Source organism: Gouania willdenowi, chromosome 15 (assembly GCF_900634775.1).
Source record: "Gouania willdenowi chromosome 15, fGouWil2.1, whole genome shotgun sequence".
In the NCBI taxonomy this organism is placed as follows: Eukaryota; Metazoa; Chordata; class Actinopteri; order Blenniiformes; family Gobiesocidae; genus Gouania; species Gouania willdenowi.
The window spans coordinates 32,745,771-32,773,111 of NC_041058.1; the positions used below are offsets into that span (position 1 = coordinate 32,745,771).

The window sequence follows — 27,341 nt, forward strand, 5'->3', positions numbered from 1 at the left end:
ACTTTAGTCGGGCAGCCATTAGTAATGCCTGAAACAGCTCATGGAGCACTGTGTTTGTAAAACGATGTCTGAATGGCTGGAATCCAGTATCACGCTGCTGGATTTCACTGTCTACTTAGAACACTTTAATTACAATATGATCAAAGATGAATATGGATTTTTGACCAAATGACGCCCAAAAAAACTTAAATACTGCATCGAAGTACAAATACCTGGGAGTGGTGATTGACAATAAACTGAACTGGGGGAGGAACACTGACTCCCTCTACAGGAACGACCAAAGCCGCCTCTATTTTCTGAGACGGCTGAGGTCCTTCAACATCTGCAGAAAAATGTTGAGGATGTTTTATGAGTCCGTGGTGGCAAGTGTGATGCTCTACGCTGGTGTTTGCTGGGGGAGCAGACTGAGGGTCGCAGACGCCAACAGACTCAAGGCCAGAGACGTTGTGGGGATTAAACTGGACTCTGACAGTGGTGACAGAGAGGAGGAGCCTGTCCAAAGTGAAATCCATCTTGGTCAATGAGTCCCACCCACTCCATGATGTGCTGGTCAGTCACAGAAGCACCTTCAGCACCTTTAGAACCTTTAGAACCTTCAGCACCAGGCTGATCCAACCACGGTGATCCACAGAACGCCACAGGATATCATTCCAGCCTGTGGTGATCAAACTGTATAAACCATCACTGTAACTTCACAGCTTGATTGTTGTAAATATCTGTATCATATTTGTGTATAATTTGTATATTTATTAATAATAATAATAGTATTATCTATCCTACTTTATTTTCTACTACCTGTAATGTGTGTGCATCTGATCCCTATTTTTTAACAGTCTTTTACTTAATTATACACGTATTGTTTATTCTTTCTTTTGTCTTTGTCAAACGTTTTATTTTATTTGTGATTTTTTTCTGAGGCTGTAACATAAGCAATTTCCCCCTGAGATTAATAAAGGAATTCTGATTTAATGTTGTCCTGGGTGACTAAACTAAAGTTTGTCAGAAATAATGTGCGACAACCAACCCTTATTACATCAGGCAAACCTGCGTCACCATTAAGTTGTCAAGCTGAACTCCAGTTTGAGTGTGTGACTTTTTCATGCGGTGTATTTTAATCCTGTTGACAGATGTGAAATCTAAGTTGTTCCACAGTCACATAATCTTTGAGAGAGCAGCAACGATCACAAATAGAGTGTGACCCTTATTAAGTTTATGCGTTTCCAAGAGGATCAAAGTCAGGTTAAAAGCGGGGAAGGTCGGACAGTGCTGACTCAGCACGTGTTGACAGTGTTGATGCAGATGTGTGAGGCGGCAGCAGACCTGCAGCAGAGTCCCATGGACGTGGTTCTGCTGGACGTGGTGTCCTGGTTCTGAAGGCAGCTGCAGCAGTAATGAGTGCACGGTGGACGAAAGCTGTGTGACCAGCACGAAGGGGACGAGTGCCCGCGCCGCCATTTCTCTGGTGCGGTACACGGCACAGCGAGCACATCTAAACACACAGGAAGCAGCGTTAATATTGCTGTGGGAACAAATCCAAACCACACTTTGTTATTGTTACCATTTACAGCCATTAGCTCACAGTCGTTAGCCTAAGTGTTGGTTATATCGTGCATGTTTCAGTGGATGGAGGAAGTTTAGCCATCATTAGCACAGGTCACAGGTTGTTTTTCATTACTACTAAGATTATTGTTTTTTACCTCTGAAATACGTAATACTGTAATGACGGTGCATATTATCACCATTAACTATCATTACTTTGATCTAAAGCCTCATTATGATGTTGACAATCCCTACATTCAGGTATGATGACCAATAACTGGTTTGATTCAGAAAGTTGGCGACTTTTAAAACCTAAATTAGGCAATGACTTTTTTTTTTCCAGTGATGGTCTGTAACGGGCTGACGTCTACTACATTTACTCACACAAATCAATGATTTACGTTTTAGCGCCACCTGTTATCCACAGCCCATGTTTTCAGCCAAATTTTGTGAAGTAAAAAGTTATTTGTTGAATTGGTAAAGGTCATGATGAATGTAGTTAGTTACTCATGTTTGGTATAGGTCCTCCACTAATAAATACTCACAGACAAGAAATAACATTTGATTAAAAAACGTGCTTTTTAAATTTAATTTAGGTATTTTGTGGGACCTTCAGTAATATTTAGACTATTATGGACACGCGTGTGCATCAATTATTACGACGGTAGTGATTAAAAAGGGAAAAACTACAGAAAAGAAGACATCACTGCTTAGGGAATGAAAGCCACGGCGTTGGGGGGGAGGGGCTACGCTCAACAGTGTCGTCGAGAACACTGATCACTGAGCGCCACTTTACAGCAATTGTGACTACAACAAAGGAAAAAATATAAACGTAAAGAAGGAATAGTAACAATTCTCCTTAATAAAGAGAGTGTGAGAAAAAAAAAAAAATCGATAGTTTCAACGTGTGTTCAAAGATCTCAACAAAAAGTGATCGATTTAGTTTTAAAACTAAACTGTGCAATCACATATTTTAGAACGGTAACAGTGTTTTTAATGCTCAATGTTCAGCAAAGCATCTCTAAAATTTCTGATTTCAATTTCAGTTTAATTCATATTCTGCTTTATTTAATCAGTAGCAAATACAAGTCATCTCCAGGCAACCATAAAAACATTTCCAACAAGAGAAAGACCATTAGATACGTTTAGAAAAGAACCTAAAAGGCCTTTTCAGCAGAACCAGAATGCATTAAAACCCGTAGAGTTGAGCCGACACCCACAATTAGTGGAAAATACAAAGCTTTAAAATTGAAATTACAGGTAAAAATATACACGACACTCACTTAAAACCCTTCAGGTGTTACGCCTTTTAAAAAAATCTGAATATTATTTAAACTTTTAAATGAATCTTGATAGTTTGTCAGAATACTGGAGATGACAACTTTTTAATAGATGAAGACAGTGTTTATAAAGATTATATGCTCAGAGAAAGCTGTAAAAGGTTTTCATCTCCACTGTAAACACTCCTTTATCGACAGTGTCAGAAAAGTTTGGTGCATTGCATTGTGGGATGTGGAGTCCTGTAAACTGATACATTGAAGTGTTTTTAATTCATTCTTATTGTGATTTCTTGCTTTGTCCCAAAAACTCTGACAAAGTGACTTTCCAACATATTTCTGGTGTTTTCACTGAAAGTCTAAACAAAACAATGGTGGATGTTTATTTTAGGGTTTACACAGAAATATCTGACTGCAGCAGTAACTGAATGTCTCTCAGACTGAGGCGACGTCACTGGGAATACTGGGAACAAACACAAAAGGAGTCCAGCCAATCACAGTCCTCCATGTCTGGAGAAGAAACGCAGTAAAAATGAATCGCACTTCATTGCTTTAGTCTACAGCAGGGATTGTCAACCTTGGGGTCAGGACCCCGTTTGGGGTTGCGAAACACTAGGAGGGGGTCGCCAGATGCCTTCATGAAACTAGGAACGTTTTTTTGAACAACTTGAGCCCATTTTTGCTTTTTATTAGCCTTTTTCTGCAACTACACCAAACTTGCCATATTTTAACCTATTTTCATCACTTTTTCTCACCATATTTTTGCTCATTTTAATGCATTTTTGCTACATTACTCTCATTTCTGCCACTTCGTCAAATTTCAATGCCTTTTCTGTAAATTGTTTTCACTTTCAAGACATTTCCACCACTGTCACTTTTAACCTCTTTTTACCATAATTCATGCTTATTTTTGACAATTTAACCACATTCATGATTTGTCATGCCCATTATTTTCCAGTTTAAACTAAATGTTTCTACTGTCTCCACATGACTGTTTTTGAACGTTCATGTCCACCACATTCAGGTAAAATGGGGGGTTTTTTTAATCACTTTTTCTGTGCGTTTTTGCCCACTGTAATTTGCAACTTTTAAACAATTGCTGTGTTTTTTAAAATCCCATTTCACCACCTTTTTGGTCACTTTTAACCAATATTAAAAAATTTAAAACAAGGATTAACATCTTTAAGATGACTATATAATATGAAGCAAATACTAATAAACCTTCCTGGATAACAGTGGATATTATTCAGATGAATAAATAAATGTGGTTATCACAGATTCATAGAACAATGGACCATCATTTTACTGACTTTATGGATGGACCCCAAAAATCTCTCCCCTTTATTCCCCCTTATAGATGGTCCTGTCTCCACATGACTGTTCTATAATGTTCATGTCTGTGTTCAACCACCTTTAGCTACAGTGGGGGTCCCCGCTCTTTGAGACCTTTATTTTGAAGGCGCAGGCTGAAAAGGTTGAGAACCACTGCTTTACAACCCTCCTCATCCCATAATACAAAGAACAATATTATTATGACAATGTAAGTAAAACAAGTGTTTACAGTGGAGATCAAAACAAACAGTTAAGCAACATTTTAACCCTTTACATTGGTCTTTGAGGCCGACACCATGACTTTATCTGATTAAAAAAACAAAAAACTATCGTCTCCAGCAGCTTTAAAGAAACACACAGATAATAAACGTTTTCACCAGCGTCCACATCCTCTCTTCTGAAAGTCTGATCCAAATATTTCTTCTTTAAATCTTTGGAGCACTACAAAGCCACAGCGCCCCAGATGGTTACATTTAGTCCATATCTGAAGACGTGCTGACATTAAGAACAGAAATCTGTAACGATAGTGACCAACATTCAGTTATAATACATCTCAGTATTTCTCACAGCCTTCACAATGTTTCTCTTTGGCAGTTATTTACAGCGTTGATGCTGAACGTGGCCAGTCACCCTGAGAGTAGCTAAATTTAGCCTTTGATTCTCTCGTGTCATAACAAAACCACAGCTGACACGAATGAAGGACACGACCAAGACCTGGGAGAGATAACTGCAGGAAGGCTGAGATAGACGGAAGAAAGCTGGATAGAGTCTGCAGATACCAGGGGAACCACCAGCTGTCATGGAACTCATGCTGTTCAGCTAATGTGGAATTAGCAGCCACTGATGGAATGATCTCTAATGCAAAATCACTTCTTTGCAAGAAGTAAAAATAGACAGTTTCATTCTGTCCGCAAACGTCCACAGCACAAATTTTAAAGAAGGACTTTTCTGGGTAACCCTTTATCTGAAAGGGGTACATAAGGCTGACATTACGCTGTCATTATTATGACATGACACCTGTCATTAGCATTAATAATGTGTCATGAAGGCCATCATTAAGGGTCATTTGCTAAATTATGACCATGTTGGACAAAGTTGGCATTCTTGGGAAAGCTTTGTCATGACAACTTGTCATTAATAGTGTAGAAAGTGACCAACAATTGTCTTTGTCATGATTTTATAAACCACAGAAATTGGTTAAAAGTTGCAAATTAGTTGCAAAAAAAACCAAAAAAGTGGTAAAAAAGAGTTCAAGGTGTCAATATTAGCATAAAAGTTGAGGAAAAAAGTAGAAACAATAATGGGCATGACAAATCATGAATGTGGGTAAATTGGCAAAAAATAAGCTTGAAATATGGTGAAAATAGGTTAAAAAATACAATAATGGGTCAACATACATGACATTAGGTGGGGAAGTGGTGGAAAGGGTTTATAGGGGGTAAAAATGGCTTGGACAAATGTACAAATGTGCATAAAAGGCATTGAAATTTGATGGAGAAGTGGCAAAAATGCATTAAAAGGAGCAAAAATATGGTTAAAATATGTCAAGTTTGGTGTAGTTGCAGAAAAAGGGTAAAAATAAGCAAACATGGACTTGGTAAATGGTAAATGAACTTGATTTTATATAGCGCTTTATCACCACACTGAAGCAGTCTCAAAGCGCTTTACATATCAGCTCATTCACCCAATCACTCTCACGTTCACACACCAGTGGGACAGGACTGCCATGCAAGGCGCTAGTCGACCACTGGGTCGGACACTTCGACACATAGTCAGGTACGATCAGAAGACGACCCACTACCACCTGAGCCACGGTCGCCCTGGGCTCAACATGGGCTCAAATTGTTAAAAAGATATTCTTAGTTTCTTAAAGGCATCTGCCGACCCCTTCCCAGTGTCTCGTGACCCCAAATGGGGTCTCAACCCCAAGGTTGAGAACTCCTGCTTTAGAGCAACCAGTGTGTCCCTCAGGATCTGCTCGTTGTTTATCCTCATTTAAATCTCTTTTAAAGACACATTTTTATTTTATTTTACATCCCATCACATTTTAATTCTCATTATTGGTTGATGTTTTAGTTTTAGTTTGTTTTATTTAATTTTGCTTTAATTTATCTATATTATCATATGTTCTCTTTTCTTAAGATTTCCCATTTTTATTTATTTACAATATTTCCTCATCCTCGTCTCTTTATTGTCTTTACTTTCTGTTAAACACTTTGTAAGCTTGTTTTAAACAAGTGCTATATACAGAAGTATTATCATTATTATTATAATATTATATCATATGACTGCAGTCTCTCAAATTTTCTGATTCCCAGCAATTTCTCACAACCAAATGAAAAGTATATCTCCAAATTACACAAAAAAATGATCCCAAAATCAAGGAATTTAAATGGATATCTAATTTCTTGCTTGAATATTGTATCTCTGTACTAGACCCCTGAATTAAAACAAGTTCGACATGCAGGCTTTGCAGTATTATCACTATTGGATACAACAAAGAAGTTGGTACCACTTAAAAGTATTGTTCATAAAAATGAAAAAAAACAACCTTTTTTAAAATATCATTCAAAAAACATCAACAGGGGAAAAAAAGAAAAAACGTATAGATATTTTATATGAATAACGCTCTTGTACAGGTCCAGATGTTGCTACAATGGTTCATGCTACAGAGCTAGCAACATGAGACATTGTACTAACAGTATTTAAAAAGAAGAACCCCAGACGCTGGCCTGTCCTCATGCCCTCTATCGTTTACAGATATGTAAATACAGTCACATGCAAGAACACCCAACTACAAACATTTATTTCATGGCTGAGCAAAAGTCAAAAGAGGACATGAGATGTCTATGTTGGGAGCCAGTCTGACCTCACACGTTCCTAAAGACTTAGAATCTCATCTCCCCAACGGGAAGTTCGCCAAAACGTTCCAGAGATTAATGAGACATCTATCCATCACTAGCAGAGTGAAGGGAAATGAAATGAAAGAAGGGAAGGAATGATCATAACTGCCTTTTGTGTGAAATAAGAAATATGGAATATTTTTAGAGTTTTAAGAGCAACAAACAATTAGAGCTTTTGTGTTTAAGTTGGGCAATAGCATGCCTAAGCACTACCTGCGCATATAAATGTATCTGAACAAAGGACAGGCACATTTAATTAACAAGCCCATTTCCTAGCCTCACTTTCCTCCTTATTCCGTCCACCATTTGGTGTCCATATGTGAACTATCTGTGCTAATTTGCCCCATTGAGAGCTTTTTACTAAAGGAAATGACCCTTTGGAAGGGTGTAATTTTAGAAACAGGGGTGTCCCCACAGGGGTCAGCTGACAAACTCTTCCACTGGCAGAGACGACGCTCATCTGGGCCTCATTTAGCAAAGTGGGAAAACATGTTTATTTCCCAAAAACTGCTGCATGTGATCTTTAAATATGCAGAGTATCAAAATCAGACAGTGAAGAATGTGATGAGGGGGAGGGGGAGGTGACGTGAGGATCCACTTCTTGGGTTTTACAGATTAAGGATTTATGGCAGTGACGTGTTTATTCCGCTGTCAACCCAATGCAGTCTAAGAAGTGCTGGTATGAAGGCCAATGGTGCAGCGATCGCTCATATCTGCACATGTCCGCTCAGGCACACAGCCAACGTAATGTAAACACAATCATGGACATGTTACTATTTACATCTGTGTGGGATTGGAGCTTATCTGAGCCTTCACTCAGATATTTATGTTTACTATCATTTCTGTAATCGCCTACAGGCAAAAACATTCAGCTGGACATTTTGTACAGCAATTAAAATGTGTTGAAATGTTTGACTTTGTATAAACCAAAAAGGAGCTCTTCCTTTGTGTTTTTGTGTTCCCAAAGTATGCAACACCATCCATCAAAGTGCATACATCAGTGGTAGCTGCTCATCACTGTCAATAGTTTCTAATCCTTCCACTCAGACAGGTACTGAGCACTGGGGACTATGGAAACCCAATAAGAGCAGCAACATGTTTGGACCAATAACGGTTCAGACAGAGTGTAGCCGGTTCTTGAATGGAAACAGGTGGTTTGCCTCCTTGTGGATGGAGGACAGTTCTTGCCTCAAGTGGAGAAGTTGGAGTTTCTTCGGCCCTGTTTTGTTATGTTTTGTCTGTCAGTTTACAAGGCAACAATGTTTTGGTGCTTGAAAAAGAAACTTTTTAAAAATGAGTTTCAAAGTGGAAGTTTTTTAAAACGCTTCCCTCTCCGTCTCCGTGTAAACAAGGAACAGACACTTCCTGTGTCACGGGAATGTGCACTGAGGTTGTAGAACCTCAGAGTGAGAAACACTGTTGGTGTTTCACATATGTAGAAGCAGGTTGTTGAGCTGTGTGTGTTTGCAGCAGTAAACCTCTATGTAGAGTCTGTAGCGTCACATGAGGCTGTTTGTCATGTTTGTAATTGTATACTGAATGAGGGACTAGTAAATAAAGCTGAGACATTAAAGAAACTCACCTCAGATCATGAAGTGGTTACTCAGCAGAGTAACCACTGAAAAGAAGAGTGGACAACGACAACAGCATGACAAGCGTATATCTTTTTCCCTAAACGGAGCCAGCAGAGGTACAGTGGCGTGTAGTATGGGACAGACTTACAGTTTTAAAGCCTGTAATTTTTGTTGTGGTTTCAACAATATATCCAGGTCTTTTAAAACAGAGCAAAGCACCAGCTCTGAACGTCTTCTCTGTGGTGAGCGCCATGTTTGTTTTGACAGTGCTTGGTGCAGGAGAAATGACGTTCTTTCTGTACGGCTCTGATTGGCTCGGTTTCTTTCAAACCGGAAACGTGAGCAGAAACGGTGGCATTACCATACTTTCTTTTAAAAAGTAAGGGAGTGGCTGTGGCATATCGCCAGGCTTACATCTGACTTGTGTCTACCAAAATGGAGATTTGAACAAAAACACAACTGCTAGCAGAGGACATGATCTATAGATCCTTTTCACTTTGCTTTTCAGTAATGCTATCATGAAGACTAGAGTGACATTTGTTCACAGCCTTCTGCAGTCTATAGGGGTTAACAATAATGATTATGTGAATAAATAAAAACTGTGAGAAACACTTTCTGACAATAACACAACATCACATTAATGAAGTTGACGTAGACCAGATCAGTGCTGGTCTCTACTGGTCTTAAAGGAAAAACCACAGTCCGGCCAGTCCGAGACGAGACAAGACCCAGACCTTCAAAATGTGGTCTTGAGACCTAGATGTGTTTTGAGTATTATGGCACTAATCTTAACACAATCAACAAAACTGACAAAACACCACAATCCTGCGAGTAAGGGGTCTAGCATTAGAACCACAAAACAGATCCAACCAATGTTGCAAACAGCGGAAAAACATCAGAGAAAAACCCACATTTGGTAAAAAAGAACAGATTCTAACCCAGGGCTGTCCAAACTCAGTTGCAGTTCTGTAAAAAATCAAATAAGTCATTCTCTACAACTAGTAATGTTGGAGTACATAGATATCTATACCATAAAAGTCTGCTGTATTATGTGTCCAAGTTTGGTCAGTCCTACTTTAATCTATCCAAATTGTGCTTTACTTTGTCAAGATTGAAATGATCCGATGACATCATTTGGGAATGGACAATGGACAGTCTATAATGATCAACTAAAGATAACTAAGAAAGAACCAATATGGAAGCAATTGAACAGCTTTTGCTCTAAAGTGTTGGGTTAGTTAATGGCATCATCATGCCCTTTCAAAAAAAAAAAAAAAAAAGAATGATAAGTCATGGAGAGAGAACAGGAAGAGAAAGGAAACGAATTATCAGAGTGAGCAGAAAGGCCTGCTGTGGATATCACAGAATATAAATCAGCATCACAAATCCTACAGAGTTTAGCAATAGGGCAGAGGAATGAGAAAAATGAGAGGAAAGACAAATGCTTTGGGAGATTAGTGGACTGACTACATAAAGATATCAAAAGGTCAGTTGGAGGCAGAAATGAATTACAAGTCAATAAACCATGTGTCCACAGGACCTTCCATCTTTGTTGTCATCATTATCACAGGAGTGAGGCACACAGTGATCAGGCAAGAGGAGATAGTAAATGCAGTATGATGCAATGCTCTGCCAACCCTTCCAGCAAAGCAGTATTTACTCCTTTAGGGCAGATCAGATCAGATAGAGGAGGGCGAGGAAGTAGGGGGGGAATTGGGGAGGTTGGTAGGTGCTTACAATCATCATGCACATTCACACATGCTTGGGCTAAGCTAAGCTGCTTGATGGAGGAGGGGGAGGAGCTTGAGTTGCTCTAAATTTAACCAACATGTGGGCTTCATTTGGGTGAAGAAGATTATGGCATACCATTCTGACAGTCCAGGTCTGGCTTAACCTCCGAAAAATGGAACTTCATAAGACAGAGCTGCAAGCAAATAGCACCGTGACTTAGCTTGATTACTTATTGGTAAAATCAGTCAAAGACATTGATTCAGTCCAATAAATTATTTAAAGCTGCTGGAGACGATGAATTAAAAATAATAGACTAATTTTGATGTGCTGATTCTGAATATCCATGTTCCCAAGATGAATTTCAAGTCCTTCATGCTAGAATTCACAGTTTAAAACTGTTATGAAGATAGTAAGCTTAGAGATGATTTGCAGAACCTTGTGATGTAAATGCAGGAAAACAAAGATATACTGAACAAAAATATAAACGCAACACTTTTTTTACTCCCATTTTTCATGAGCTGATCGCAAAGATCTAAAACATTTTCTATAAACACAAATAACCTATTTCTCACAAATATTGTTCACATATCTGTCTTAATCTGTGTTAGTGAGCACTTCTTTACAGAGATAATCCATCCACCTCACAGGTGTGGCATATTCAGATGCTGAATAGACAACAGGATTATTGCTCAGGTGTGCCTCAGGCTGGCCACAATAAAAGGCCACTCTGAAAATATTCCGTTTAATCACACAGTAGTTCTGAGGGATTATGTAATTGGCATGCTGACTGCAGGAATGTCCACCAGAGCTGTTGCCCGTGATTGAATGTTCATTTCTCCGAAGAAAACCCGAGACGCCATTTAACAAGATATTTGAACGTAAATATATAGTGGTTTTGTACTAACCTCTATGATCTGAATAAGACGTTGGTAGAATTTCCAGACGAGGAAGATACTTATTTTCTTGGCGTAGCTGGGCTGCGTAAGTCATCAGGGCAGTACGCTAAATGAGCAGGGCGTGTTACCAGGGCTCCTCCCACTGGACCCTACTGCGCAGACTCCAAATGACTTCAAATTTACAAGATGGAAGCGCCCTTAAGTGCCGTATTTTGGCTTCCAGAACGTTGAGTGTGAACAGCTACAGTGCACACCCACTGAGTGCACTGTGTGAGGCAAATGGTGGTCACACCAGATAATGACTGGTTTTCTGATCCCCCCCAGTCTCCCCCAATAAAGCAAAAATGCACCTTTCAGAGTGGCCTTTTATTGTGGCCAACCTGAGGCACACCTGTGCAATAATCATGCTGTCTAATCAGATCTTGATAAGCCACACCTGTGAGGTGGATGGATTATCTCTGCAAAAGAGAAGTGCTCACTAACACAGACTTATTTATTTATTATACACATTATTTGAGAGAAAATAGGTTATTTGTGTAAATTGAAAATGTTTTAGATCTTTGTGTTCAGCTCATGAAAAATAGAAACAAAAACAAAAGTGGTGTTTATATTTTTGTTCGGTGTAGGATGTACAGCACTATGCAGGTATAAAAGTATGTATGAACACCAATTAATGATTTCATTCACAAGTATTATTAATGTCATCAACGATTATCTTTGCACAATATGTTGCATTGCTGGGAAATGTGCTCTGACGTAATATTGTAACAGAGTTTAAGAAGATCCCAAATTGATTTGACTAAAATTTGACCTAATAAACTAACATTATCACACTCTGAATATCACCTTTGTTCTTTTGTAAAATGCTGAAGATTGGCCAATATCTATTGTTTTGGCAGCAATTTTGATTCATTATTTAAGAGTTAAAGGACTCAAGATACAGATTGGGAACACTGATATTCTAAATCAGCATATACAGTATACCCAAACTGACCAAATATGCTTGGTTTCCCACTTTTACCACCAAATGCTCTTAACATTCACCGTTTTGAGAATCAGGCCTCGTCTATAAAGGCAGAGTGTAGTCCTCATAGATCAATGAATCAAAGATCATTTGCTGAACAACAAACAAAATGTAAAAGGTTGAAATTGCAAACATTCTTAATAAGAAACTCTGGTGCATTGCATTGTGGGATGTGGAGTCCTGTAGACGAATGCATTGAAGTGTTTTTACGTCATTCTTAATGTGGTTTCTTGTGTTTCTTCTCCAGACGAGGAGGACAGTGATTGGTTTGACTACATTTTAGTGTTCGTTTGTTCCCAGTATTCCCAGTGATATCATCCACCATAGTTTTGCTACAACTTTCAGTGAAAACTACAGAAATGTGTTGGTAAGTCACGTTGTCAGAGATTTTTGGGTCAAACAGAAAAAAAGGTACCTCTGGCTTACCAATGAAGAAGAAGAAGCCAAAGATACTGCAAATGTTTAAAGACGCTAATCCTGAGAAAAACCCATTGTCTTTGCATATAATAAGACTCTTTTTCAAGAGGAAAAATGTCAACATGTTCCTTTAGTATCAGCCTTTGACTGAGATCACTCACCACTACCACTCAGATGTTATCCAACGCCCTATCCATACCATCACTCAAGAATTCCATTATCAAGGTCAGAGCTGAATGCCTGTATCCTCCTCAACTGAGCAACGCTAATGATGCAGCTAAAAACACACAGTTTGGCTGAAAGAACGGAGCTACACATGAGTAACGGCATAACAGAAACAAGACCAAAACAAACATCTTTCTTACATTTAGTTGGATGTTACACTGAGAGAATAAAAAACCTGAGGTAGACGGAAGCTTCACTTTGGTATCCCACATTTCCACCAAACATCAGCAGCTGTGTTTGCTGGCGTTTCATGTGAGGCTGGAAGCAACATTCCCAACACAAAAAATCAACCCCACAAGGCTCAAAATTTCACGAGGAGGATTAACTGTTCTTATCACCAAAACGTAGTCATTTCTAGTTCTAGCGTGCAATGAAATCATGAATAGGATAACATTTGTAATTTCTTTAATTTTCCATGAGGTTAGGCATAGTTTGAGATTCTTTCCAGGGGGACAAAACAATAAAATAGAATTAAATACATGGACCATCTTGACATTTGCCCCAACCACAATGTGTCCAACATATACAATAATGCAAAAATGATTAGTAACATAATTGATAATGTTAGATCTAAAAACTTGCGTCGACGGTTCATTTAATGATGTAAATTAATGATAAAATCAAGCCGGCGTCCGCTTTCTGCTTCATTTTTGCTGCAGTACTATAATATGAAATGCTGGGCTCAGTGTCACTTTACCCTTTACAAAGTGAACAACAATTGCGTAGCAGAAGAAGAACCAACCTAAAGTCTCACAAGTTTGGAACCATTTCACAGAAAACATATAAAGTAGTCTCACGCTATAACGCGGTTCACCTTTCGCAGCCTCGGTGTTTCGCAAATTTGTTTTGCGTTCACCCACCAGCGATACATCCAACTCGGTGAGTTTCACTAACTGCTGAAGCGAGGAGTTGCTCTCCTTTTGCTCCTCTCAAAAACATAAACCACCAGTGAAAAAAGTCGGTGTGATTAGCGGCAAATGCTATGCTAGCTCAGTGCGACAGAGAGAATTTTTACCTGCTACCACCACCTCCTCACTGATTCTCCTCCACACCTAATCATACAGCTCCAGGTGGTCACACATAGCTTCTACTCCATGGATGAATGGATGAACAGACCGGTGTCCATGTTGACGGCCTGACTCTCGGCATCAATGTCTGATCGCTAGCAGTGTAACTACAAAGTGCTGTTTGTTTGAAAACAGGTTTATGTTTTAAAATCTACAAAGGTTTGAACTTTGAGTTTAAACAAGAGAGAAATGTTCAGATTTTGCCTATTGCGGGTTATTTTTAGAACGTAACCCCCACGATAAACGAGGGACTACTGTACTACTCACCTGAGGTAGAACCAGAGGTGTAAAGAGTACTGATGTGTCCTAGTTAAGGAGAAGTACTGTCACTTGATAGAAATTGTATTCAAGTACAAGTAAGTCATACATAAAATACTCAAATAAGAGTAAAAAGCAGCTCAAATAAATAGTACTCAAAGTAAAAGTTATTATCACCCCATGTTTATTTTTGGTAATAAATCTTGCCACGGTTCCCTTGCACACAGTAAACATCTCATGTATGAACTTCAAAAAGAAGAGACCAAATTTTATGCAATTGGAACTTAATTCATTTTCCACAAAGGCATCTGTATAAAATAAAAGGTTTGTCGAAATGTAATTTTTTATTTTTTTCAATAAAATAACATTAATTCAAAATAAATTAAATTATCAGGCTCTAAGTATAGCTACATTTACTAACTCTAAAACTTGGAAAATAATCTCCATTCAAGGTTTTGGGCCCGTGCATTACGTTTAATCAGATTGGTCGGTTATGATGCGATGCATTTGATTGTTGTCTAGTTACTTAATTTTTTGTAGTTTTACAATGTCCGTTGATCATTTCAAAACAAAAAAATTATGATTTACTCAGTAACGGTTGGGTGTAGAAATGTAATAAATTACTTTACTTTTTTTTAAAAGTAAAGTAAATACAGGTAAAATGACTGATTTAGAAATATATTCAACAAAAGTCATGCACCCATAAAAGCAACTCAATTACAGTAACGCGAGTACTTGTAATCCATTACTTTCACCTCTGGGTAGAACTAACATATGTGACATGAAACTAACAGTAATATATTAGAATCAAAGCAGCAGAAAACTATTTGACAAAAATATACTGACCCCCAACAACACTGCAAACTCTGCATTTGAGTTTGGGTGAAAATGTGAGTCTCAGGAGTGGATGATGAACTTGTCCCAATTGCAACTGTTGATTTTTCTATCTGAGGAATGTTAAAAATGAAGGCTATGCCCACAGTTTCCCAGTGAGCTGCAGGTTACTCCCCTGCACACAGCGAGCACACTCAGATAAAGCCTAGTAGTGCAAAGCTACAACAAGAGCAGCGACACAACACAACAGAGTCAGACTGTGTTTATGTTTTGTCTCAGCCTGCGCGTGCGCACGCGCACGCACACACACACACACAGAGACAGACAGACAGACAGACAGACATAGACAGACAGATGAAAGCAAACACAACTAGAGCTTATCTTATTTGCTGCCATGGTCAAACACACAGTCACAGGCTGGAGTGATAAAGGATACCAACACATTAATGTAGATATGCAGCACCTGTGCACAGTATGAAGTACAACCTGGTGACTGTTTAGACTGGGCCTGTTTTGTCTCAATGTTTGGTGTTTGCTCTATAGTTAGCAGGAGCAGCACTTCAGACTAAAGTTGTTTGAGTGCGTTATCATGGCCGACGCACAGCTGTGTGACCCTCTCACATTTAAAGTCTCCATCACACCAGTTTTCATCCTGATGTTAAATGCATCAACACAACCTACTGTATGTTATGTCCAACTTAATGTTAAAGTTTGTATCCTAAAGTAGTTTTTCACACATTGTCTGTTAAGATATTTTCATTATTATCATTACACAGTGTCTCAATTTAAATAGAATGGAACTAAGGAATATAATTGAATGCTTTGTGTCAGTATGTGCATGTATATGGAAAGGATTAGTACGGTTATTCTTGTGCTGGGAGTCTAAAGATGTATATACAGTAGGGCAAAAAAGTATTTAGTCAGCCACCAATTGTGGAAGTTCTCCGACTTAAAAAGATGAGCGATGCCTGTAATTTTAATCATAGGTATACCTCAATTATGAGAAATAAATTGAGAAAAAAAAATCCAGAAAATCACATTGTAGGATTTTTAATGAATTTATTTGCAAATGATGGTGGAAAATAAGTATTTGGTCAATAACAAAAGTTAATCTCAATACTTTGTAATGTATCCTTTGTTGGCAATGACAGAAGTCAAACGTTTTCTGTAAGTCTTCACAAGGTTTTCACACACTGTTGCTGGTATTTTGGTCCATTCCTCCATGCAGATCTCCTCTAGACCAGTGATGTTTTGGCGCTGTCGCTGGGCAACACAGACTTTCAACTCCCTCCAAAGATTTTCTATGGGGTTGAGATCTGGAGACTGGCTCGGCCACTCCAGGACCTTGAAATACTTCTTACGAAGCTACTCCTTCGTTGCCCGGGCGATGTGTTTCAATCATTGTCATGCTGAAAGACCCAGCCACGTTTCATCTCCAATGGCTTTGCTGATAGAAGGAGGTTTTAGCTCAAAATCTCATGATACATGGCCCCATTCATTCTTTCCTTTACATGGATCAGTCGCTCCGGTCCCTTTGCAGAGAAACAGCCCCAAAGCATGATGTTACCACCCTAATGCTTTACAGTAGGTATGGTGTTTTTTCTCTTCCAAACACGACGAGTTGAGTTTTTCCCAAAAAGTTCTATTTTGGTTTCATCTGACCATATGACATTCACCCAATCCTCTTCTGGATCATCCAAATGCTCTCTAGCAAACTTCAGACTGGCCTGGACATGTACTGGCTTAAGCAGGGGGACTCGTCTGGCACTGCAAGATTTGAGTCCCTGGTGGTGTAGTGTGTTACTGATGGTAGCCTTTGTTACTTTGGTCCCAGCTCTCTGCAGGTCATTCACTAGGTCCCCCCGTGTGGTTCTGGGATTTTTGCTCACCATTCTTGTGATAATTTTGACCCCATGGAGTGAGATCTTGTGTGGAGCCCCAGATGGAGGGAGATGATCAGTGGTCTTGTATGTCTTCCATTTTCTAATAATTGCTCCAACAGTTGAGTTCTTCACATCAAGCTGCTTACCTATTGCAGATTCAGTCTTCCCAGCCTGGTGCAGGTCTACAATTTAGTTTCTGGTGTCCTTTGACAGCTCTTTGGTCTTGGTCATAGTGGAGTTTGGATTGGTACTGTTTGAGGTTGTGGACAGGTGTCTTTTATACTAATAACAAGTTCAAACAAGTACCTTTAATACAGGTAACGAGTGGTGGACAGAGGAGCCTCTTAAAGAAGAAGTTACAGGTCTGTGAGAGACAGAAATCTTGCTTGTTTGTAGGTGACCAAATACTTATTTAACCGAGGGATTTATTAATTCATTCATTAAAATTCTACAATGTGATTTTCTGGATTTTTTTTCTCATTTTGTCTCTCATAGTTGAGGTATACCTAGTGTTTGGAATAACGGCGTAATCAATAACGGGGTAATCAATCTAATTACTTTTTACCCCGTTACAACGCCGTTATTGTTACTGAACGTTAAATGCGGTGCGTTACATGTATTGATTGAATAAACTTTTATCGGAACGCATCCCCGGCTTCATACTCAGCTGTTGTAAGGAGGTGGGTTAAAAACAAGGTGAGCGATTATGATTGGCTAAGGCGACGTGCCAGCGCGCGCAACACGCGTGCGACGCACACACGCACGCACACACATGCACACACACACACACACACCCACTACAGATTTGATGAATCAGCAGTGATGGTGAGCATGGAGCAGTCTGATGAAAAGTTGACATTTTTAAGATGACGATACAAACACTACTTTAAATTAATTGTGGTCAAAGGCAAGAACGTGCATGTGAAGTGTTCATTATATCCAGGAGTGAAGACTTTGTCCACATCTGTTGTAAGTAACTTTAACTTAATGAAACACCTCACAATGACACATGCATCTAAAAAATCTGAATTATTTGACATAAAGCACCTTTTTTGTTTTAACAGTAACGCAAATCGTTACTTTCCTTGGTAATGAGTTACTTTTATTATAGAGTAATTTAGTTACTAACGCAGTTACGTTTTGGAACAAGTAGTGAGTAACTATAACTAATTACTTTTTAAAGTAACGTTCCCAACACTGGGTATACCTCTGATGAAAATTACAGGCCTCATCTTTTTAAGTGGGAGTACTTGTACAATTGGTGGCTGACTAAATACTTTTTTGCCCCACTGTATGTAGGTATACATACAGTATACCTGTATGTACAGTATGTAGGTATACATACAGTATGTACAGTATATGCACTGTATATAACGGTGTGTGTGTATTAGAGTGCGGGGCAGTATTTTTTTGTGCGAGCCCGGCCCAAACCAGACAGAGCAAAACCGTTAGTCATGAGTAAATACCATAGCTGATCCCTCCCTCTCCACGCTAATCTGGGCTCGTCTCTCTCTGGGTCAAAATACAACAAATTGAAATACCTTAACTAAAATGTCAAGAGTTGGACAAGAATCAATCAATGACACTACTTCACTACTTCATAGGGATGGGTACAGAATTCTGTACTGTTTAAGGTACCGATCGAGTTCCTTTGGTACTACCTAGGGCTGAGCAATTTCTTTAATATCTCGATATTTTCTCGATATACAATATATATCTTAATATTTTGCCCTTGCCTTGAGATGATGCTTTGATGCATAAAATCGAACCACAATGGCATTACTTGATATGTATTAATGTTTGATCTGTGATGTAATTGGGGTTTCCCCTAACTATTATAGCATAACATATCTGTTAGATTATTTGTTTCAGAGGCAAACCCTTAAAATAAGGTAGTCACTTAAAACCAAATGTCACACAGGGACCTTTATTAACAGAGGCGTAGAGAACAATATCAATATTTAGAAAACAAATTGTCATTTTTGCACATTTTAAAAAGAACTTCAGCTGACCAAAGTGCTGTACAGTTTTTTAATTATTATAATTAAGTATCAATTATTTATTTATTATTACTGACAATTGTGAATTTATCAGATGCTATTATCCAAAGTGACATACAGAATATATAAACAGTTACCACTACTAACACGCGCGCGCTGTAATGATGGCCTTCTGAGGACTGTCCCTTTAAGGGAGCCATGGTAACGTAAGGTAATTAGTTGAGTCATCCTGCCTACTTCCTGATTAGTACTGAGCACATGGACAGAGTTTTATGTTACTTTTCTGTTATCGTCTGGTCTGAAACGACATACGACAGCTCTTCCTCTGCTTACAATAAACGTGCAGTGTGACGGTAACGAGTTGTTTTGGGTTCTGTTTATAACATTATCGACACACAGAGACCTCTGGAGCGCAAACACACAAACTCCCGCACGCACTCATTCACTCGCACACTGACATTCTGAAGCAAAACGATTCCAAATTAGTTAACGAATATTATTTTTTTACTAACTAAAGAACTAACGTTCTACTCTGTCTCATAATGTTGTCGCTGCAACTGCAGTGGTGAGTGAGTGGAGGAGGAGGGGTTTCGTCAGTGCGCATGTGTTGAGTTTCACTCAGGGACAGAGCCGGAGAGAGGCGGGGCGGGGTTAGGACAGACAGAGGAGAAAAAGGCATACTGTCGGCTCTACAGATGTTACGTGAATTATATTGATAATACAATATAGTCCTATGCTATATCTCCTCAATAAATATATAAATATTTATTAAAAACTCGATATATATCGCTCAGCCTTAGTACTACCTGTTACCGATCAACGTAAAATCAAACGGTGCCATGTTTCGGTACCTAAACGCATGCTTGTATTTAGGGTTAGAACCAACTAAGCTCTGGCTCTAACAATGGTGCCAAACAAAAACTCTTTTTTGAAAAGGTGTAGCAGAAGGTAGAGATTAGATCGGCCCCAAAAAAATCCAGCCCGACCCGACCCGGGGGCATAAAGCTCGACCCATTAACTTAAATCGTAGGCCCGAGCCCGAAGCAAACCCAACGTAAATTATTATTTTATTGAACCAATTGCAGCCGGTAGATTAACAGCGTGGTGCCTCGCGCAGTGGGGGGGGGGCACACGCACCGCAGCCCAAAAGGTATTGTAATGACGTGACTCAAGCCTTTATCACAGTTTTACAGGCTTTAATGGAGGTCGTAGTAACAGCAAAAATGAACAAACACACAAAGAACCCCGCTTACGTCCACCCTTTCTCCAGCCTCCCAGCCAATCAACACTCAGAACACATGTAAACAAAAACACACATCGGCAGAGAAAGCTGCATGTAACCATGATGCGTTCAGCATCAGTTAACCACCCGTGCTTTGAGCGCAGACCTGACTGAAGAGCCAATCATACTGTATTTGTTCCCTACGCTCCAGCAGCAAGTGAGGAATGAGCAAAATCAGCAAATAATATTCAGTGAATGTGAACGCTGAACAACTAAACAGAACAGAATCACTTTAGAAATTATACCGCAAGAAATTGAAAAAAGTAAAAAAAAAAAAAAAAAAAGAAAATTAAAAAAAGGAAGCCCGAGCCCTGACCAGCAGCGGAGCGGGAAAATGAGGTCCGAGCCCGGCACAAACTCGGGTCGGGCTCGGACCAAGAATCTAAACTCTAGCAGAGAAACGCTGACTCATCTTCTAGAAATGTAGACTAAGGACGCTCCACTTTGGCCAAGCTATAAATACGTTACTTTTCTCTGTTTTCACCACAAACGCTAGTGAAATACTTGCACTATAGAGTTGTCACATAGAGCTGCCTTTTAATTTGTGAATTGTTTAGAAAAAACACTGCATAGTTTAGGTTGAGGGCTTTCATGATGAAGAAATGCGTGAAACAAATGTTGCTGCAATACAAACAGCAGGATGTTGGTTTGATGTATTTGTTCAAGTTTTTTAATATTATTATTATGAGAAACATATATGGTAAATTGGAACATTTTGAGATTTTATTATTTACCATTTAATGCCACACAAAAGTAGAGAAATAAGGTAGGGTTGAGTACCGATACCGATTCACGGGTACCGAGTATTGGTTCAAATGTGAAAGTTACGCATCCCTTCTACTTCATACCAAATACAATTGATTTGAGCAGAAAAAGGGTTTTTTAGGGTTTAGTTACTCATTTAAGAATTAAAAGAAAGGAATGAGTTTCTGCTCATACAGTTAGTGGTAAACAAATGTTTTGTTGCATAAATATCAGTGTATTGATTTGGAGTTAGTTTTTTCCTCTTAGAACAACATCCGATCTGAAGATTAATGCAGGAGACAATAAAGGGTTTAGTCTGCTTTTGTTGTTTTGTATATTCTTATTTTGCGTACTTGTGTTGCCATTTTTTTTTTTCTTTAACTCTCTCATTTTGTTTGTGTTTGTTTTGTGTGTTATTAGAGTCATGAGCCTTTTTTTGGTCGCTTTGTTTAGTTTATGATTCTGTGAATTATTGTTTATTTTTATGTCATTTTGCTTTTTGGAGTCATGTTTTGTTTATTTCTCTTATTTGTGTGTATATTTGTGGTGGACTTATGTGTTTTAGGAGTAAAATTGTATATCATAGTTGTCCTTTTATGCAATGTTGTATTTTGTAAGTTTTTTTGAGTCAAACTTTAATTTAGCAAACAGGAAAATGCTAAACTGTATAAACTTAATGAAGAACCCAAAATGAAAGCCTTTTCCTCATAAACAATGGTTATAGTTTATATCAAACAGATGGTGTATGAACCATGTTAAAAACAGTCAGAATTGGGGTCGGGCTTAATTACATTTTTCAGTTACAATTTTGTTTTTTAAATATCCATGTTGAATTACAATACAATTACAATTACAGTGACCAGCATTGTACAATTACATTACAATTGTTTTATCCTCAGAAAGTCAATTACAATTACATTCTCAATTACTCAAGTTTAATTTCAATTAATCACAATTACTGAGCCTTTACAGGTCCTAAATAAGCTGTAAAATACACTAAAACAAATATCATCTAATTTATTCTATTGGTTACCTTATTATTATTATTTGGGCATTTGAGTTTTTTGTGTCAGTATACCCCTCGATTTAATTTTTGTATTTTTTTTTAAATGAGAAAATGTATGAAGATTTACACCAAACATATTTTAATAATTGTTAACTACATATGTGTAAAATTGTACATACAGTGGATAAAAAAGTCTACACAGCCTTGATCAAATCCCAGGTTTTTGTGATGTAAAAAAATGACACCAAGACAAATTATTTCACGTTTTCCACCTTTAATGTGACCTATAACCTGTACAATGCAATAGGAAAACAAATTGAAACCTTTAAAATGGAAAACTAAAAACTAAAAGACTTAAGATAACCTGGTTGCATAAACTAATAAAAATAATACTTTGTTGCAGCACCTTTGGCCTTTATTACAGCACTCAGTGTTTTTGGGTCAGAGTCTATCAGTGTTGCACATCTCGATGAGGCAATATTTGCCCACAGGGCATCTCCTGTGCACAGCCCTCTTCAGATCACCACACAGATGTTCAATCAGATTCAGGTCTGGACCATTCCAAAACCTCAATCTGATTCTGGTGAAGCCATTGTTTAGTTGATGTGGTTGTGCTTAGAGTCATTGTCGTGTTGAAAGATAAAGTTCCTCTTCTAACAGAAGCCTGAAAGTTTTGTGCCAACACTGCCTGGTATTTGGAACTGTTCATAATTCCCTCCACCCTGACTAAGGCCCCAGTTCCAGATGAAGAAAAACAGCCCCTAAAGCATGATGCTGCCACCACCATGCTTCACTGTAGATATGGTGTTCTTTTGGTGATGAGCAGTGTTGTTTTTGTGCCAAATATACCTTTTGGAATTATGGCCAAAAAGTTCAACCTTGGTTTCATTGAACCATAACACATTTTCCCACATGCATTTGGGAAACTTTAAATGTGTTTCTGCAATTTAAAGTCGGACTTGGATGTTTTTCTTGGGAAGATAAAGCTTCCATCTTGCTACACCATAGCCCAGACATATGAAGAAGACGGGAGATTGTTGTCACATGTACTACACAGCCAGTACTTGTCAGAAATTCCTACAGCTCCTTCAATGTTGCTGTCGGCCTCTTGGCAACCTACCTGACCAATATTCTTCTCGTCTTGTCATCAACTTTGGACGAACGTCCTGTTCTTGGTAAAGTCACTGTTGTGTCATATTTTCTCTAGTTGATGATGACTGTCTTCACTGTGTTCCATGTTATATTTAATTCCTTAGAAATTCTTTTGTACCCTTCACCTGACTGATATCTTTGAACAATGAGATCCACTGATGCTTTAGAAGCTCTCTGTGGACCATGGCTTGTGCTGGAAGAGGTGGCTACAAAAATGTCATGAAAAGCTACTAGAACAGCTCAACTTTATTTGGGGTTAATCAGAGGCTCTTTAAATGGTGACAGGTGTGTGCTGACTCCAATTTAACATGAGTTTGAATGTAATTGGTTAAACCCGAACACAGCCTTGTCCCCAGTTATAAGAGGGTGTGGCCACTTTAACAGCCTCATTCTCTCAGTTTTTTATTTTTAATTCACCTCCCTGAAAGGTTTCAGTTTGTTTTTGATTTGCATTGTACAGGTTATAGGTCATATTAAAGGTGGAAAATGTTGTGAAAGTATTTATCTTGGTGTCATTTTTTTACAACACAAAAATCTGGCATTTGAACAGGTGTGTGTAGACTTTTTATATCCACTGTAGAACTGTAACATGGCTCCCTAGTTTTGCAATTTTTATAGAATTTTCATGGCAATTACAATTACAAAGTCAATTATCTGAACTCAATCAGAATTTAATTACAATTACGACAGCAACAGTTTTTTTAAAAATTACAATTGTAATGACGCCATAATTGCAATTAATTATCAATTACGCGATTACAATAATAATTGACCCCAACCCTGATAAGAATCAGTGAAAACATCTGATGACAGTTTTTCCTGTGAATGGTAACAGTTAAAGTTCCAACTGTGATAGTTTATAACTCTAAGCCTTCTCACAACACTTCATATCCAACAAGAATAAAACAAATATATAAAAATGTTACTTATATGAAATATGCAGCATATCTAACAGTGAAAAATGATGTCCCCCATCATCCACCCACCCACTGTGGTAATAAATGTTTTCCACTGTCTGCTTTGCATTTTGGAAGAGCTGGAAACAGTGGAGGGGCCGAATGTCAGCAACCTTCCTGTGCGTGTGCACGACCAACACATACCTCATGATAAAGGGCATGAAAGGTGCGAGTCCCAAAGGTGAAGACGATCCATCCATGGGGGAGGGGTAGAGACGACTGAGAACCAGCAGCAGGAGAAACAGACTGGGATGAAGCTTCGCCTGCCCACTGCGACTACAGACAGACACACACACACACACACATACACACACAGATCAGAATAAAACAACAGAGTCATCTAAGGCACATGTCAAAATCAAGGCCCGGGGGCCAAATCTGGCCCTTTAGAGCAAGGGCATCAAACTCATTTTAGTTCAGGGGCCAAATACGGACCAGTTTGACCTAAAGTGGTCACAGATTTTAAGTGAAAAAAAGAACAAAATCAACATTAATGTGCTACATATTATGATAAATAAATGATATCGTATGTGAGTATATCAGTCCCTGCAGGAACTTCACTAAAATTTCACAGATTTTAGGTATTTGGAGTAATTTCAGGGAATAATTTGTGGAAAATTTGCCAGATTTTGGAAACAATAAAAGTTCTTTCAACAATTTTGAGATTAAAAATGACTGTCGTCATGTGACATGAGAAGTGAGAAACGGAGCTCTGCAAATATTGTGGTTTTTGATTGAATGTTTGTATTTGGAAGGGCTGAGATATCTACAGCTGAATTTTGTTTCTTTTTTTTTTATTTCCTATCATATTTACTTTCTTAAGTGGGACAAATTTGATGCTCCAAGGGCCAAATTTGGCCCCCGGGCCTAGAATTTGGCACAGGTGATATAGACCGTCCAATTCGGCAAGCAGGAGACAGTAGACATGAGCAAATATTGAATATTGTGTAATAAACCAAATATTTCAGTAGTAGATAGCTCAAATTCACTATTTTAGTGAAACGCCCTAATATTTTTAGGGGCTTACAATTTTCTCATGCTTATATCACTGGAATACAGTCATATTTAACACTAGCATGCCCAAGGTTTTCTTACTCCTGTTGCCCTGCCCAGAGGCCGCCAAATGACACTCATTTGCAACTCAGTGGGGCCACCTCTCTTATGTAAATAAAGCCATTCGATCGGAATGTGCAGCTGGGCAGTGACAAACTTTGGGGGTTGGTGTAAATGATGGCCAGTGTTGAGAAACTAGTTTCTCCCAGGTAGATGTTTGTTAATCCAAATAACATTATATGGAATTATTGGATAAGAATGGCCAAATTAATATGAGCCATGTGTGTTGTGATCAATTAATAAACCACAATAAATAAAATTAGAAAAAGAAAAACAGTATTAACAGTATTCACTATTTACCTTTATTGTTTTTGAAAAGTGCTTATAAATAAAATGTATTGTTGCTATTTATGGTAAAGCGAGATTTCCGAGTGTGAAAAGGACTGTTTGAGTTCTCACTTCAAAAAGGTAAATTCACGAGGTCCACCATTCACTAACCAGGTCCATGATTATTTTATTAAGCTATTATTTTACAAATTTGAAGAAAGTGCACAAGATGCACAAAGAATCAATGCTTCAACAGGGAAAAACAATCTAAATCTCTGTTTACACCATCAGTTATGCTGACATTATCCCTCTTAACCTTTGACCCAATGCGGAAGTACGAAGCCGGACAAGTTTGGTATCAAGTTCTGTGTGGCATGTGACCTTAAATCCAAGTATGTGTGCAAAATCATCCCATATCTTGGCAAAGACCCCAGTCGTCCACCTGGGGAGAGATTGTCTGAAAATGTGGTGATGAAGCTTATGGAACCGTTTATGGACAAAGGAAGAACTGTTACAACCGACAATTTTTTCACTTCATTGTCACTAGCACGTCGACTGCACAGCCGAAAGACCACCCTCCTTGGCACAGTCAATAAGATTCGCCGGGAGCTTCCAGATTCAGCTAAAAAGAATTTGGCCCGTGAGGAATTCAGCACAGAAGTGTTTTCAACCTCTGGTGCCACACTGACTGTTTATGTGCCCAAACGAAAGAAGACTGTCTGCCTCCTCAGTAGCGTGCACAGCGTGGTGGAGACTGAGGCTACTCGGAAAAAAAAAGCCGAACACAGTCACCGACTACAACAGCATGAAATGCGGTGTGGACGTCATGGACCAGATGGTTCGAAAGTACACTGTGCGTTCAGGAACACGGCATTGGCCAGTCGCTGTGTTTTACAACATGATTGACATTGCAGCGCTGAACGCACATGTGCTTTATCAGGCATGCACTGGGGTCAAGGAGAGAAGGGTGGACTTCTTGCTGGAGCTTGCAAATGAGCTTGCCCAGTCTCATATGGCAGCCAAGGAGGTGAATGAGCAAAACCTTCAGCAACAACCACCCACACCTGATGTGGGGAAAAGGGCATTGTGCCAGGTGAAGTGTTGCTGCAGGAAAAACCGTGCCACCAAGCGTTGTATGTATTGTGACAAGTTTGCATGTGGCAAATGCATAAAGGAGGTGTGGCAGTGCCAGAAATGTTCACAAAATCTCTATTAAATAAATTTCACCAAGAATGCAGCAAACAAACTGTTGCCGTCTCACTATTACTACTTACTACTTTCTGTTGCAAAAGTTGAAATATAAGTTGCAACCTCTATGTAGCTGCTGTATGAGAAACACAAAGGAGAATACAAAAGGTCTTTGTGTCCTGAAACCAACCCAGCCACCCCCCCACCCTAGCTGAGGGGGGAGTAGTGGCCTCAGTAACATAACAATGGTCACAAGCTGAGTTGTTCACACCCGCCATCTGACACCAGCTTGGACTTTATAGGTATAGGTGTCAAATGACACCACTCTGGTCATGCTAGTGTTAATAGTATATTGTGGAAAAAAATGCTACGTTTACATAAATCTTGAAATTTCTCACAAACAATGGCACAAAACTCCTCTGAATTAAACCAAAATTAGTCACAACATCAAGAAGTTGTGAAGTGAAGATCCTGCAGGGACTAATATTTAAAACGAGAGCACAATGATGTTAAAACGGCTCTTTTTTCCCCCAACCTAAAGTCTGTGGCCCACTTGAGATCAAACTGGTCTATATTTGGCCCCGAAACTAAAATGAGTTGCTCTAAGGTGTGAAAGCAAAGTGGCAAAACAATGTAAAGAGCATGACCGACAACTTTAGTCATTCAAGTGGTT

The 27,341-nt window shown here is 38.8% G+C and overlaps 1 protein-coding gene and 1 long non-coding RNA gene across 4 annotated transcripts in view; one reads left to right on the plus strand and one right to left on the minus strand.

Moving 5' to 3' along the window:
• LOC114476649 (uncharacterized) overlaps positions 1 to 27,341 on the plus strand; it is a 319,238-nt gene that overhangs the window by 84,410 nt on the left and 207,487 nt on the right. The window lies entirely within an intron of this gene.
• Positions 1 to 27,341, minus strand: part of thada (THADA armadillo repeat containing) — a 208,496-nt gene that overhangs the window by 80,955 nt on the left and 100,200 nt on the right. For all 3 annotated transcript variants that reach the window (XM_028468449.1, XM_028468451.1, XM_028468452.1), the window contains 2 exons: positions 24,245 to 24,376; positions 1,321 to 1,489 (listed from right to left, as the gene is read on the minus strand). In XM_028468449.1, the coding sequence (XP_028324250.1) occupies positions 1,321 to 1,489; positions 24,245 to 24,376 (301 nt within the window). The remainder of the gene's footprint in view (positions 1 to 1,320; positions 1,490 to 24,244; positions 24,377 to 27,341) is intronic.